The sequence below is a fragment of the Petromyzon marinus genome, chromosome 16 (genome assembly GCF_048934315.1).
Source record: "Petromyzon marinus isolate PM22_M1 ecotype Great Lakes invasive population chromosome 16, UKy_Petmar_22M1.pri1.0, whole genome shotgun sequence".
Taxonomy (NCBI): domain Eukaryota; kingdom Metazoa; phylum Chordata; class Hyperoartia; order Petromyzontiformes; family Petromyzontidae; genus Petromyzon; species Petromyzon marinus.
The window spans coordinates 18105587-18122159 of NC_133682.1; the positions used below are offsets into that span (position 1 = coordinate 18105587).

Here is a 16573-nt window from a genome sequence, read left to right on the forward strand (position 1 = left end):
CTTTGTATTGTGAGTTTAGCAAACTCCTCCGCCATCTCAGTTGAGTACTCTCTATTAACTTATTAAATATTTAAACTTGTTATATACAATAGAACCCCTCTTAACGACCATCCCATGTTAACGGGTAATCCCTTAACGATAGGCCTCCATAGAGCCCAATGTTTACTGTATAGTAGTGGTGTATAATAGTGGAGTGCCTCTGTAGAGCCCAATGTGTTCCCTTACCGATCATTCCCATTGCTAACGACGGGCTGCTGGTTTATTCTCCTTGACACGAGATCAGCAAGGTATCATGGTTCATGTGTGGCAGTTTCACCACCTGTACGCGATCACGACAGTCGACGCGGCTGACCGGGCCCCACGTTTGTGGTGAGGCACCACGGGGGCCAACGTTTTCATGGAGAAATTTGAAACTGATGCCATCCAGACTGCCACTCTACGCCCGACGTTATGGAAGAGGTACGTGGATGACACTTTTATCATCTGGCCACATGGCCGGCCTGCTCTAGACCAATTCCTCGACCACATCAATTCCATACACCCAGCCATCAGATTTACCATGGAAGTCGAAAAAGATGGCAAGCTACCCTTTGTGTATGTCCTTATTAAAAGGAGACCTGATGGTTCAATGAGCCACTCTGTCTACAGGAAAGCTACCCATACGGATGCTTACTTAAAACTGGATTCACACCACCATCCATCCCAGAAGAACTCCTTCATCAAGACTCTATACCATAGTGCCCAATGCATTTCCGACCAGGAACACATTGCCAGTGAACTCAAGCAAGTACACCAAGCTCTCAAGGCTAATGGTTACTCCGACTACACAATCCGCAAAGCCATCACTCCAGCCATGAAGAAGAATCCTCTTGAGGAGCCGTTCAAAACCATCACCTTACCCTACATTGCGGGGGTCACAAAAAAGATCTCCACAATCCTGAATAAACACTAGATCCAGGTCCGATTCAACACAGTACATAAAATCCGTGATCTGGTTCCGTCTGTAAAAGATGTGGTTCCAGACATACAGTACCCGGGCGTCTACAAACTAAGTTGCCTCTGTGGTAGCAGTTACATTGGAGAAAACAAACGACATATCTCGGACCGCATCCGTGAACATAAAGCAGACTTGAAACATGGTAGGACGAACACCTCAGCCGTGGCAGATCACTGTTATAATTCAGTGGGCTCACATGACATTGACTTCTCCAAGACGGACGTTCTCTGCAAGCCATCCGGCTACCATGAGAGATTCGTTCATGAGGCCATCCACATATACAAACACAGAGACAATTTAAACCGAGAAGATGGATTCTGGCTTAGTAACCATTGGAAAGATGTTATAAACCATTTCGGTTCTTAATTGATTGTATTTTATGGTGACTTTCAGACCGCAGTCCATTCACTGGCACTGCCTCTTAATACCTTTCACACGACGGTCAATGGTATGGTTTATAGCATGTTATATAATAATAAATAGTATAACATTGTAATGTTTAACATAATTCATAAGGCAATATATAGTATCGTAATTGTATAGTGAATATACAGCAGTGTGGTATACAGTAGGGTTGGTAGAATAATACATAGTGTAATATTACAAGTCTAACATTTTACAGTCTAAAGTATAGGGTAGTGTAAAGTAACGCATTTTATAATTCAAGGGTGGGTTTGTCTATGGTAGTGTATATTATGGTGAATAGTCGTGTAATGTTGGAAAATTTTAGTTGGAGACATATCAATATCATGCATAATGTTAGAGCTTACATTGGGCTGTGTATACGATATAATAAAATGTAGTTTAGATTGGAAGGTATAACATTACAATGTATAGTAGTCTAGTTTATGGCATGGTTGTAACGCAACACAGGACAGAGCAGCGCATCGTGGCTGTTTCTCCCCCCTCCTCCGTTCTGAGCATTGATGGACTCGTCCGTCTGAACGAGGCTCGTCGCTCTCCGTGGTGCTAACGTTGGAAAGAAGGAAAAAAACCGCCACCCATTTTTTCGCCATATGGCATTGTAATGTATAATGACTTATTGTTAGTAGCTCAGCTGATTGGAGAGTATATAGAGTTTATTGATAACATTGATGTAGTTTATATTTTAGTTGTATTAATTCGTTTACTATATGGTATTCATTATATAGTGTAGTGTATACCCAGTTACTTTATGTTTATAGCTCAACTTATTGAAGAATATATTGAGTACATTTATTATATTGATGTAGTTTATACTTAGTTTTTTTTCACATCGGTTTCATTGTATAATAGTTGGGTTGTTGCAGTCCATTAGCGTCCATATACTAAATGCCTCTGTTGATATGTAAACTTTGACTATAACATAGCTATTTCCGTGACCAGTCGCATGCTAATCCCTCACATTAACATCATGCTAATCTCCCAGTTACATGCTAATTTCTGACTTTACCACCCTGCTGATCCAACACTTTAACACAGCTATTTCAATGCTAAATTATCCTGTTTGATATGTAAACTCCTTTGTCAAGGCGCTTTACCTCTCCCACCTAGCTTAAAAGACGCTGCGAATATTAGCAGCAGTTATTGAAGCGCTGTTGTCCCGACAGTTCTGTTCCTTCACCTGAAGAAGGCTACTTGTGTTGTGGCCGAAACGTCGTGAGAATTTTATTTTTTATTATGTTTTATTTTTATTATTTTATTTCCATTCTACGTGACTTTACTGAAAGAACCAAGAAGTTGCATAAAGTTGTTGCATGCTTGGGCTCCAGATGCCGAAATTACCTTTTAAAAAACGGCTACCAGTCTCATCAGATCTCAGAAGCTAAGCTTGCAGCGCCCAGCCCTGATGGTAACCCGGGGATACAAATTAATGTGGAGAAACAAATGTTCGCTAGTGACGACCAAGACTACGCCTGTCCTCCCAAGGACAGGCCTCACTGATTCCGAAGACTTTTATTTTCAGGAGGGTCCTGCCGAGTTTTTTGCAGTAGGGATGCGATGTTGTGCTGTGCAGTGCCAAAGAGTAAGCTCATGCAGCCGGTCCACCCTGTCCCCTCTCCTCCCTTCGGGACGGGTCGGTCACAATCGCGTTCAGAAACACCCTCCAAGTCATAACACAGTTCAATTTCTCAATCTGGAGGTCAGCTCAAATCTGTACTGTGGGCGTTCCCTTGTACTCTACTGTGTACGTGGGGCTCTGGGTCCAATCCCCTGATCACGATTGCATTCACTTGAATAATAATAAATTCTCCTGGCCACCCATAGAAAATAAGAGTGCACAATTATACGTGATTCATCTCAGGCGAGCTGCTGACAAAAACATACAGGCATTCATAGAAGGGGCCTCTTAAGCTTGACAATGGCATAGGGCCCCAGCAATGCCATCATCTGGCTCTGCTGCCGAGTGTTATCCCAGTGAAGTAATTTGCAGGTAACTTTAGCATTGGGATGCTTGGCCAATACCCAGTTACATTGTGATTGTGTGTTTTCTAGCTACGTGAGCAAACTGGATAACCCATACAGAACAAAGGGGAGAACGTAGAAAACTCCGCAAAGTGGCAGTCGGATAATTAACCAAGGCCCTTCTTGTTGCGAGGGTCAAAGATCACCGCTGCACCACCCTGCCACCTGAAACGATAATAGTTCGCTTATAATTTTTTCGTTATTTTAGTGTGTACATTTACACGCGATAATCACATCTCATCTCAAGCATTTGAAAAGGGCACCCTCAGTGGCAACTGTTCTCTGTGTGACACACGGTTGTTCAGCACCTAACCTGTAAGCAGGTCAGGTGCTGTTTGCTGCGAGCAATCCCAATTGAGTGATTCGGAGTGAAGTTTTTTTTTACATGCCAATTTTCGCCTGTGATGCTGACACACGATGGCCATACTTTATTTTAAATAATGTCTTGGGATCGTTTTTATTTTTTTACGTTGAATTTTAGTGAGTAAATCACGAGCCCGTTACAGTGCACCACGGGACTGCACGTCATTCGAGTGGTGCATTCACAATGCAACCGGACCATTTATTAGGGGGGGCTGACGCGAAGGGGGGAGTGAGGCCCGCGGCCCCCCATAAACTGGTGGGGGGGAGAGGGGGGCATTGTGACAGGCGTAGAAGAGTTGTAGTTGTAATCTGCTCCACGTTTGTCTTGATAAAGGAGATCTGTGCAACCTGCTCGGTGTGTGACGTGCGTGCTCCTCGGTGTGTGACGTGCGTGCCGCTGGATGTGTGATGTGCGTGCTCCTTGGTTTGACGTGCGTGCTCCTCGGTGTGACGTGTGTGCCGCTCAGTGTGATGTGTGTGGGTGTAGGAGAGGCCCATTACCCTGGCGCATGGCAGTCGATGACAAGTTCTACCGCTTGATCTGTGATGGCTACTGCATCCAGCCACCCCCCTGCTGTCCACCGCAAGTGTAAGCCGCCCCCCCCCCCCCATACCTTCCACGCCAGGTTTTATCCACTGCTGGACTGATGCGTTTCTATTGTCGATGCAGGTGGCTGACGGAGGAGAGTGCGAAGTGTTTGTTCTGGTAGATTCTTTGGTTTTAGTTGTAGTGATTCAATTAATTGATTGAACAATTGCTTAAGAGTGAATTATGTGGAAATGTGTTATTGGCAGTGAGTTGTGCTGGCTGGTTCAGTGTCGTTGACATTGCCATCATGAACCCTCTTAGTCTGGAATGTCCTACTTCCAGCCGTACGTGATGTTGCGACCCACAGACTTCTCACATACAGTGAGGGAAAAAAGTATTTGATCCCCTGCTGATTTTGTACGTTTGCCCACTGACGAAGAAATGATCAGTCTATAATTTTAATGGTAGGTTTATTTGAAAAGTGAGAGACAGAATAAGAACAAAATCCAGAAAAACGCATGTCAAAAATGTTATAAATTGAGTTGCATTTTAATCAGGGAAATAAGTATTTGATCCCTCTGCAAAACATGACTTAGTACTTGGTGGCAAAAGCCTTGTTGGCAATCACAGAGGTCAGACGTTTCTTGTAGTTGGACCACCAGGTTTGCACACATCTCAGGAGGGATTTTGTCCCACTCCTCCTTGCAGATCTTCTCCAAGTCATTAAGGTTTCGAGGCTGACGTTTGGCAACTCGAACCTTCAGCTCCCTCCACAGATTTTCTATGGGATTAAGGTCTGGAGATTGGCTAGGCCACTCCAGGACCTTAATGTGCTTCTTCTTGAGCCACTCCCTTGTTGCCTTGGCCGTGTGTTTTGGGTCATTGTCATGCTGGAATACCCATCCACGACCCATTTTCAATGCCCTGGCTGAGGGAAGGACGTTCTCACCCAAGATTTGATGGTACATGGCCCCGTCCATCGTCCTTTTGATGCGGTGAAGTTGTCCTGTCCCCTTGGCAGAAAAACACCCCCAAAGCATAATGTTTCCACCTCCATGTTTGACGGTGGGGATGGTGTTCTTGGGGTCATAGGCAGCATTCCTCCTCCAAACACGGTGAGTTGAGTTGATGCCAAAGAGCTCCATTTTGGTCTCATCTGACCACAACACTTTCACCCAGTTGTCCTCTGAATCATTCAGATGTTCATTGGCAAACTTCAGGCGGGCATGTATATGAGCTTTCTTGAGCAGGGGGACCTTGCGGGCGCTGCAGGATTTCATTCCTTCACGGCGTAGTGTGTTACCAATTGTTTTCTTGGTGACTATGGTCCCAGCTGCCTTGAGATCATTGACAAGGTCCTCCCGTGTAGTTCTGGGCTGATTCCTCACCGTTCTCATGATCATTGCAACTCCACGAGGTGAGATCTTGCATGGAGCCCCAGGCCGAGGGAGATTGACAGTTCTTTTGTGTTTCTTCCATTTGCGAATAATCACACTAACTGTTGTCACCTTCGCACCAAGCTGCTTGGCAATGGTCTTGTAGCCCATTCCAGCCTTGTGTAGGTTTACAATCTTGTCCCTGACATCCTTGGAGAGCTCGTTGGTCTTGGCCATGGTGGAGAGTTTGGAATCTGATTGATTGAATGCTTCTGTGGACAGGTGTTTTTTTATACAGGTAACAAGCTGAGATTAAGAGCACTCCCTTTAAGAGTGTGCTCAAAATCTCAGCTCATTACCTGTATAAAATACATCTGGGAGCCAGAAATCTTTCTTATTGAGAGGGGGTCGAATACTTACTTCCCTCATTAAAATGCAAATCAATTTATAACATTTTTGACATGCGTTTTTCTGGATTTTGTTGTTATTCTGTCTCTCACTGTTCAAATAAACGTACCATTAAAATTATAGACTGATGATTTATTTGTCAGTGGGCAAACGTACAAATCAGCAGGGGGTCAAATACTTTTTTCCCTCACTGTAGATTCCTGTCACACCCCACTGTAAACAGGAAATTGCTCTGACTCCCGGGCACGCAACTTTATCCGGGCCTGCCGACCATCGTGAAGGTCCTTAATCATTGTGAGCAGAGGGTAAGGAACTCTGAAAACACGAATAACAATCCAGAACCCTGGCCTACTAATTGTATCATAGGCCTTGCCCAGGTCGGCACTGCAACACTACACATGTAACACATGGATTTGTTACACTGTTCAACTACACACACAGACACATTTTAAATAAAACAAGTCCCTTATTTGCAAAAAATAATCAGAGTACCAGTCATCAAATTGGCAATTGACACTTGGTCCAAAGAATATGTGATACTGTAATAGAAATACATGAATAGCTAAATTCAGAATTTAGGTTAATAAGGCATAACCCAGTGCACAATATGACATTTATGAAAAGACAAAGTGCAGCATCCAACGTATAGAGGTGTCTTCACCATGAATATTATTCACAAGCTTGTTGGTTTACAGTCACGTTTTTTAAACTCATGTGATTCATGGCACGTGACCTTGCAGCACAGTTTTGAGCAATGCCTTTCCTTCTCCAAGAGGCACACATGTATCCTCTCTTTCCTCCAAGATTTTTTTAGCAACACACTTTAAGTCTTCTTTCTTTCACTTGCCATATGGATCGGCTCAATATAATTTGACAACTGCAAATCTTAAACTTTGCTTCAGAAATCTCCACTGTTTTTCCACTATACCGTCTCCACTGCTTAACCACTATACCTCTGAGTGGTTACTCAGCGTTTCAGCCAATCTCGTGCAAGGAACGACTTCTGTTGAGAGCAACCTCACATGCACGGGAGCACATGCTATCCAGCCAACATAAACATCAGGGTTGCCCCTGGCTCTCTGGCCCCTCTGGGCACTCTCTGGGCTCCGGGCACCCCGGCCCTCCTCTTCTCCTCTCCTCCCTTCATCTTCTCTAATGTAGCCCACTAATATATTAATTGTATGAATGGACCAGTGTATAAGAATTAATAGTGTATTTCTTATCCGATTCATGCTATCTCTTGTGAAACAATGGACATCTTATAAATTTAGGCAGACCTCCACAGCTTGGTCATCAATCCATCTTACTTTTTTGGAGATAACGGAAGTTTATTTATGTTTGGCCTGGAGTTTCAGACCTCGCAAACTTAATATGGCCTCCCCAACCAGCCAATAAATTTAATGAAGTTCCAAAATGGTTTAAAACATCTTTCCAATGGTTCTTAATTAATTGTATTTTACAGTTACCGTCAGACCGCAGCTCTTTCGCTGATATTGCCTCTTAATACCTCTCACACCACGGTTAATGGTATGGGTTATAACATGGAGTATAACAAAGCATTATGGCTGTCTCTCTCCCTCTTCCGTTCCCGAGCATGGATTGAGTCGTCCGTCTGAACGAAGCTCGTTCGTTGTCCGTGGTGCTGGTCGTTGATGGGAAGAAAAAACGCCATTTTTCGCAATATGGCATTGTGATATATAACGACTTATTGTTGGTGGCTCAGCTGATTGGAGAGTATATAGAGTTTATTGATAACATTGAGGTAGTTTATATTTGGGTTTTCATTGGTTTTACTATATGGTATTAATACTGGAAGGAACGAAGTTGTAAACTGAGTGTACCAGCCTGCAATAGACAAAATTCCAATGTTCCTACCAGCCCACCCTGCAGGGACCTGTTTATATAGTGTAGTGTATACCCAGTTGCTTTGTGATTAATAGCTCAGCTTATTGAAGAACATATCAAGTACAATTATTATACTGATGTAATATAGACTTATTTTTTTTCTCACATTGGTTTACTGTATGATAGTTGGGTAGTTGGAGGCCCTTTAGCGTCCATATACTAAATGCCTCTGTTGATATGTAAACTTTGACTTTAACACAGCTATTTTTTGTCACAAGCTAATCCCTAGCTATTTCAATGCTAAATTATCCTGCTTTCTAGGTCATTCACACCTATCACCGAGTTTAAAAGACGCCACGAATCTCAGCAGCATTCATTAAGCACTGTCGTCCCGACAGTTCTGTTCTTTCACCTGAAGAAGGCCGCTTGTGTTGTGGCCGAAACGTCGTGAGAATGTTATTGTCTTATTTTTATTTTATTCTCATTCTACGCGACTTTACCGAAAGAACCAAATAAGATAAATAGACACTTTAAACACCTTCATTTGGAAGTGCACGCTGAAGTTTACTATTTGCAAAACATATACCAGAATCAATCCACTGCTGGATGAAGCCCTCTCCATGCTGCGATTCCTTGCATCCCTGTGATGTGGCAATCCATTCAGCTCCTGTTAGCGACCTATTTTTATTTGACCAGGTAAGGCCCACTGAGATATATAGCTCTTTTCCAGAAGCAGCCTGGCCACATATGGTTGCTCAACGTAGTGGCTTTTGTGAATATTTATAGCAGTAATTATCTTAACGCATGTTTTTAGATGTGGAGAAAAAAACAGAGGACCTGGAGAAAAGGATACGTGACCATGGGGAGAACATGCACACTCCAAATACGGGAGACCCTTGAATATCACGAGGTCATAGTTCGTGGTTTAGACCTATCGCCGGCAAGCTCTATGCATATCAATTTACCTATCATGGGGATTAGTTTTGGTCTTTAGCGGGTATACTGTACAAGGAAGTACTATATCATTGTGATATCGTGGTGGGGAGCGAGCGAGGGGATTATTTGTTTACTAGCCTTTTGCCCGTCCAAGGATGGGTGTATTGCAGTAAATCTATTGCAGTAAATCAGACAGCGAAGTGATATTCATTGCATCCATTTGTGTGCAATTTGTAAGGCCACGGTGACAGACCTATTTCATTTAAAGTTATAATTCCTTGTTCATCATGACGTCCTTTTTACTTCGATGTCTCAATAGCGTTAGGGAGATCGCGTGACGTGAGGGTTCTGCCTTTGTAGTGAGTTTCTAAGTTGACGCTGAGGAGGGGGGAGGAGGCACCTCCCCCCCCCCCCCCCCCCCATGTGGAGTGACGTCCCCCGAAAGTTGCTGAGACAAGGTCTTATATAGGCCTGAGATGAGTGCATCAAGGTAGGTGGGTGGAGCTAGAGATGGTCCAACCACAGAGGCTGGGGCAGTGGCCTTTGTATTGTGAGATTAGCATGTCAATGGCTGTGGCAGTGGCCTTTGTATTGTGAGAGATTAGTCTATTCATGAGTATTAATGAGGGGGCCTGCTCGACGTGGAGTGACGTCACGCGCAGGAACCAGACATTCTTGGCTCATTATAGTAGTAAATTTGGCATTCAGTACAGCACATTTCTATTGTGATGTCTATTTTTGGTTGCCATGTATGTAAGCTCATTATTTAGGTCAAGCTTATGTATTGAATATCACGATTTTGGCTTTTGCTGCACTTTCCAAAAATTTTACCACCTCGATATCCAAGATACTCCTTATAAAGGCATCAGGGTCGGGATCAAACCCTCGGCCTCCTCCATACCAGGTGAGGTAGTTAACATCTCCTAGCCACCGAGCTGATTCTTTCACTGTGGCAATGATTGTCCATGCTTTGCACAAGCAAATACTGTAGAAGCATAACTCGCTTTTTGTGTTTCCACATAAATCAGAATACGATGTTTAAATACATCAGCCTAATGGCTTTTCCCACCAACATTCCCCAGCAGCATTTGTTTTAAGCAATATAATTATACCAGCTTCCATTTAGGTTTCATCAGTTAGGCTTGTTAAACTAATGGTGGTTGTTATTCAAAAAAGAGCCGGCCATTTGCGTCAGTGCCACAGTCCAAATTTACCAGACTTTAAATAATACTTTCCAATTATCCAATTGGTTAAAACCACAGAGCAGCATTGCCCTTAATGTGAAACCATGGCACACTCTACCCGTCTGTAAAACATATCACCTTCGTGAGAGCCTTGCATTGTAGGAATGGTGCAAATACATCTGGTAATGATTTCATCTAATTAGATCTGAGGAAGAGTCATTACTATAAATCTTGACTTAAAGCTTTCGTGACTGCAGGAATTCATATTATTTGGGTCTTTCGGTAAAGTCACGTAGATAGGTTCAAATTAATAAAAATAAAATAAACAAAAAAACTCTGACGTTTTAATCACAACACAAGTGATCGTCATCAGGAAGAAGAAAGAGGGGGAAAGCTGCTGAGGCAGACTGTTTTAAAGGTTGAAAATGGGTGTAGCCCAAGGGTCATAAACGACGTGGCTAGTGATGTTAATGCGAGAAATTAGCACGTTAATGTAAGATCATAGAGCGGCCTCCATGATGAGGGCGCGGAGGTGGCTATGTTAATGTGAGAGATTGGCATGTTAATGTAAGATCGCAGAGCTGCCGCCACGTCGAGGTCAGCACGCGGAAGGGGCTATGTTGGTGTGAAATTTGTTTCACCTGTTAATGTAAGATCGGAGAGCCGAACCTACGGGGAAAATAAAAACTAACATCGGAAGGTGGCAGGATGAGAACAACACCAGTTATGACTTAAACTGGTTGATAACGTTCTTCCAATGATTGCTGAGTTTGTACCCATCCTCTCGGTTGAAATTGTGACAGTGTCTGTATATGTGGATGGCTTCATGAACGAATTTTTTTGATAGCCAGTGGGCTTACAAAGTACCTTCGTCTTAGAGAAATCAATTGGCGTGTGAGCCAACCGCATTAAAACAATGATCAGCCAAGGCTACCGTGTTGGTCCTACCGTGTTTCAAATCCTCCTTATGCTCATGAACACAGTCCGAGACATGCCGGTTAGTTTCCCCAATGTAACTACTGCCACAGACACGGCTTAGTTTGTAGACGCCAGGGTATTGTATATCATGGACCCAGCGCGTCCGCAGGTTGTGGATAGTGGAACGACCTTCTGTGAACGTTAGCTGCAAAATAAGCAGCGGCAACCCTGGCGGATAAGCAGTTGTGGACCAAGCAGTGACAGCACCACCAGGGTGTGGTTAGGACTGAAAATGCCAATGGTTTTCCTCTTGAAAAGCGACATATACCCTTTAACGATGCTGCCACATGGCGAGTATAGGCCGCCATTATAATAAGCATGTCTGCCACCAGCCATGGGTTAACAAGTCCTCAACGGCAGAGCAGGAGGAAGAAGATGTTAGCATCTCAACAGCTGTGAAGGCGGACCAAGACTGTAGCAGAACGATATCTCCAATCGTACTGGTCTCCTTGCCATTGGATTCATGGTCCCATTCTCTAAAGAACTGTGGAAGCTACTGTACAACAGCTTTTTGGCGTCATCTGGTCCAACACCATGTGAGACTAGGCTCTAAGGAAAGCTGTCTTGGGTGTGGACCAATCAATTTCAAGGACAGTGCATACATTATCAGAGTTATGTTTTTTGTTTGCATTCTGACCGCAGGTATTGTGGTCAATGCAAACATGACTCCTTGTAAAAAAAGCTGTCAGTTTTGTTGCCAGATAACAGGGTAAAAAAACAATTATCAGCTTCTCCACAATAAATAAATCATGCACAGGCGTGTTTCATTAAAGGAACAACATCTTGTGGCCCATTCGAAACAATGTTTTTGGTGACCAGCTAGTGACGACGGGAGCATGATTGTGAAGTCTGGAAGCTTCTAGTGGCAGCTACAAGAAGGTCGTCTAACACTCAGCAAAAACAAGAGTGTGTTTCTGCAGCTGTACCTGCGACTAAGAAGTCCTTTCCAATGATCCACTCTGCTCACCCCACGTGGGGAAGGAGCTAGGAAAGTGGCCCTAAACATAGTCTGTCTCACTCCTTCCCGACTGGATAACCACGTTCAGAAGGATCCCCATTACTGTGGTGGAAAAAAAAACTAAAAGTCAGATAATTACCTTTGGGAACTGGAATGTCAGGACCCTTATGGACAACATTAAAAGTGAACGCCCAGAATGCTGCACCTTAATCGTGGCCCGGAAACTCAGACGACACAACACTGACGTAGCTGCCCTCAATGATACTCGACGAGAAGAGGAGGGGCAGCTCAAGGAACAAGGAGCTGGCTGTACCCTCTTCTGGAAAGGCAGACAGGAAGAACAGCGGCGGCTGCATAGAGTTGGTTTCTCCATCAAGAATTAACTTGATGATTGAGCGCCTCATGACTCTATGTCTCAAATTGGTGGGGAGCCAATATTCTACTGTCATCAGCGTATATGCCCTGATTCTTCACTCCGATTATGAATGTTATGTCAACCTTGATCAGGTCCTTTCTACTGTTCCTGTGGGAGACACACTTATTCTGCTCGGTGATATGCATGCCAAAGTTGGAAGAAACATAAACCTCTGTAATGGAACCATCGGGAAAGAAGGAGTGGGTAAAGTAAATTCCAACGGCATCCTTCCCTTGACTAAATGCACGGAAAATGGAGTCATCATCATCAACACCCTGTTACGCCAGAATAACAAATACAAAACATCATAGCATCATCCGTGATCTAAGCACTGCCACTTGATCGATTACATCATTGTCCATGCCCAGGATCCCAAAGATGTCTGCATCATCCAGGCTGTTCTAGTAGCTGCTGGTGGCTGGACTGATCATCGACTCATCTGCTCAACCATGCTCATAAAACTGGCTCCCAAGTGACGGCTTCATCGGAAGAGATGTCTACAGAAGATTAACATTAAAGCTTTATAGGACTCCATTAAGCAATACCTCTTCTGCCAATGCCTCAATGAAAAACTGTCAAACTTGATTAACCAGAAGTGGGAGAATGTAGTTCGTCAGAGAAAGTGTTTCAAGGATGTCCTCAAGTCCAACATGAAGAAGTGCTCCATCGACACTAACTCAAGGGAGTATCTTTCCCAGGATCACCTCAGATGGAGACAGTCTATTTCAAGAAGCCAAACATTTTAAAACTTAACAGCAGAAACAGAAAAAGTGGGAATGGCGGAAACAACAACCTGCAGCCCGACTAATGCAGTTCCACCCACCACTATTTCTGGACACATGTGCCAGAGTTGCGGCAGAATCTGTCGATCCCAGATTGGCCATCTTTGGACCCACAGAAAATCAAAACTTTCTCTGGAAGGCAATCCTCGATTGCGAGGGAAAGCCTATGATGACACTTGGGTCCCTGGTTCCATTGAAAAGGACGCAGTTGGGTTCATATTTTCACTACCACCACACCGTTCCGGGCCCTATCCACTGCTATTTGTAACTCAGTCTATGGGCCTCTGAGTCTATGAGTTGTATGTACAACGTTAGTTCATGGGCTTCTCTGGACAGGCAAGATATTGGTAATACGAAGCCGTAATTTTCACAGCCCGATGTGTTATATGTAATTTTTGTTGTGACTGAAATGATGTGCATTATATGAGCGATATACTTTTAAGAGTTGCGATGATTAGAAGGCTCGTGTAGGGGCTAATGTTGACCAAACTGTCGATGATTTCCCTGCACTCAAGTATACAAACGGGAGAATGTGGAGCGCCATCTGCAGTTGGAAATGATGCGTCGATAGCTCAAGGAGCTGGAGAAAGCCACGGCCACGGTCTCCACCAACACCACCACTGCCTCCAACGCCATCCTGGCAGCCACATGCAGTTCCGCCGCCACCACCAGGGATGCTGTTGGGAGATGCATCGACACCCCCACCCGGACTGCAGCTGGCATCTCCAACACCGCCACCACCACCCCGGCTGCTGCCGGGAGATCCAACGTTGTCATCCCAACCCAGCTCATGCTGGCAGATGCACCACTGCCTCCCCAGCTTTTGCTGGGAGATCCACCACCACCACCGCCTGTGCCAAAGCCACCAGGTTCGGAAAATTGTGTAAATTTATTCGAGAACTTCACTGGTCGGCTACTGCTGGAAGATCCACCGCCGCTACCCCTACATCTGTAGGCCGATCCACCACCGACACCCCTGCGTCTGCAGGCCGATCTACCACCGCCACCCCAGCGTCTGCAGGCCAATCCACCACCACCCCAACGTCTGCAGGCCAATCCACCACCACCCCAACGTCTGCAGGCCAATCCACCGCTGCCACCTGTGGGTCTGCAGGCTGATGCACCTTCACCACTCCTGGGACTTCATATTCAATACCCGTTGAGAAATACAACTGAGATTCTTGCATTACGTGTAGTCATTACACTTTCGGTATTTTGCTTTCAATGGTGTTTGTCACGCCAAAACAAAGGTCACATGTTGCTTTCGGGAGGTTATAGCTGGGAGGGAGAGGACAAGTTTGGCAGAAAAGAACCAGAGTTTTGTATGAAGTGATAGGCCATGTAACTTTTATACAGCGCTATGCAGATGAAAAAAAGGATATGCCACTGAACTAATTCAGAGTAAGACCTCCGCTCTGAAATCGGAGCTGGTCATAAACAACTGCCCAGATATGGGAATACCTCCACTCTTTCCACAACTACCTATCATGCGGAGTTGAGGGGGTGGAGTCCTTGAAGACATACAAAATATCAAGGCAGGTACTGCTTTGATTTATTTGGTAGGACGAATGGTAAGGCCCTACCTCTTATTGGCACGATCCAGGTTCACCATCAGACTCTCCCACTCCTCAAAGTGAACAGCCATTACGAGATCATCACCAACATCATCAGCACACAGATCATCCGTTGTTCTCTCCTTCCAGATAAAAAAAAACCGTGGGGCATGTTACACGTTAACATTATTGATACATTACGATTCGTAGATCAAAGTAGATTTTAATACAATCAGTCCTCGCTTAGAATGCCCCCGTAGAACACTGATTCGTTACAGTGATAGGTGTGGGGCCAAATGTTCTGGACTGACTTCTACCACCAAGCCAGCTTCACAACATTTGCTCGTTTCTCCGGTTTCCTTCTACGTGCCGAACCCTGATGCTTGAAATTGTCCAAACATCTTAATGCAGCTCGGAGCTAATAATGAGTCTCGAGACTCAATGTGGCTCTCCTGGGTACATAAAGGATATTTCTAGATTTGATTGTTTATTCATATGATTCAGCCTAGCAGTTGCACTCCTCTCTACTTCCGCATAGATGTAGCGTAATAAATGCACATCCTATACCGTCGGTATACTTACCTGCAGTTGCGGGCACAGGCCTATAGGGGGTGCCACCCTGAGCTGGGGAAGGACAGAGAGAGCCAGGCCCCAGGTGAGGGGTTGGGGGGTTCTTCCAGAGCCCCCTGGAAGGTTCTAGAGAGGGAGCGGTACCGGGGGCGGAGAGCCCCCGAGAGGTGTATTAAAGGGGCACCTCTTGGACAGCTCGGGGCAGTGCTCCGAAGACGAAGAACAGAAGACCAGCCTAGCTAGGACCCTGGGACCCGACATCCTTATAAGGGTCGGGGCCGAGCGCGGACCAGTGGTCAGGACCCGCACCTTGGCTGGGTCGGGTCAGAGTAGCCTCCCTAGCTAGGACCCTGGGACCTCGAGCCCGACGTCCTTGTAAGGACCGGGCCGAGCTCGGACCAGTGGTCAGGACCCGCACCTTGGCTGGGTCGGGTCAGTTAGCCTCCCCTAGGGCACAGATAGCCAGAGGGCTGAGAGCCAGGTTTGATCAGTGCGAGGGCACGCTAGCCCGGAGGCTGTACCTCCCTAGATAGTGGGAGTTAAGGGGAGTTCTGTTCATAGTTACAAATAAACCGTGTTGCCTCTAAAGACGTCTCCAGTCTCCGTGGAACCCACTACATATATATGTATTTTTATATTTTGACCACTGTGTGATAAACACGTTGTCTGCGTGCGGCGACGCTGGATGCTTTTCCCTCTTCCTTTTCCTCATCCCTTCACCACAGAATGAACACGGTAACGCGGTCATGCACCTTGGGGGGGGGGTCAGACATTTGTGACGATGTGTGACGAGGGGGAGGGGGGGGTTTGAGAAATGTGACGTCACATCAAAATGCGCAACTTTAAGTATAGAATTGTTATAACACTAATTGTTATAACACTCCTACATCAGTGCAGCACCACGCACGACAATGACAATAGTTGAAGCATGTTTTATTTTCAAGATGGAAATATGGTTTTGGGGGGGGGGGCAGAGCTTTGTGACGTCATATTTGAGGGGGGAGTCTGACTTTTTGTGACGCCGAGTGACGAGAGGTCAAAAATTACGTGACGTCATTTATGGACGGCCCCTCAAGTGAATGGCAAAATTGGTTTCGATTTACGTTGTTTCACTTACCGTCGTGTTTTTCAATGTACTAAATCGAGAACTTCAGTGCTTGGGGGATTTTGGAGCTGGCTCACCGCCTGGGCTGCTGCTGCCTTCCCACCCGGCTGTGGTTGCTCGAACCTCCGA

General features: G+C 45.1%; 1 protein-coding gene across 1 annotated transcript in view; it reads right to left on the reverse strand.

Annotated features, from left to right (window-relative positions):
• LOC142924706 (exosome complex exonuclease RRP44-like) overlaps window positions 1–13939 on the reverse strand; it is a 53011-nt gene extending 39072 nt beyond the window's left edge. The window contains exon 1 of the mRNA XM_076067361.1: window positions 13922–13939. Within this exon, the coding sequence (XP_075923476.1) occupies window positions 13922–13939 (18 nt within the window). The remainder of the gene's footprint in view (window positions 1–13921) is intronic.
• Window positions 13940–16573: the final 2634 nt, after the last annotated feature.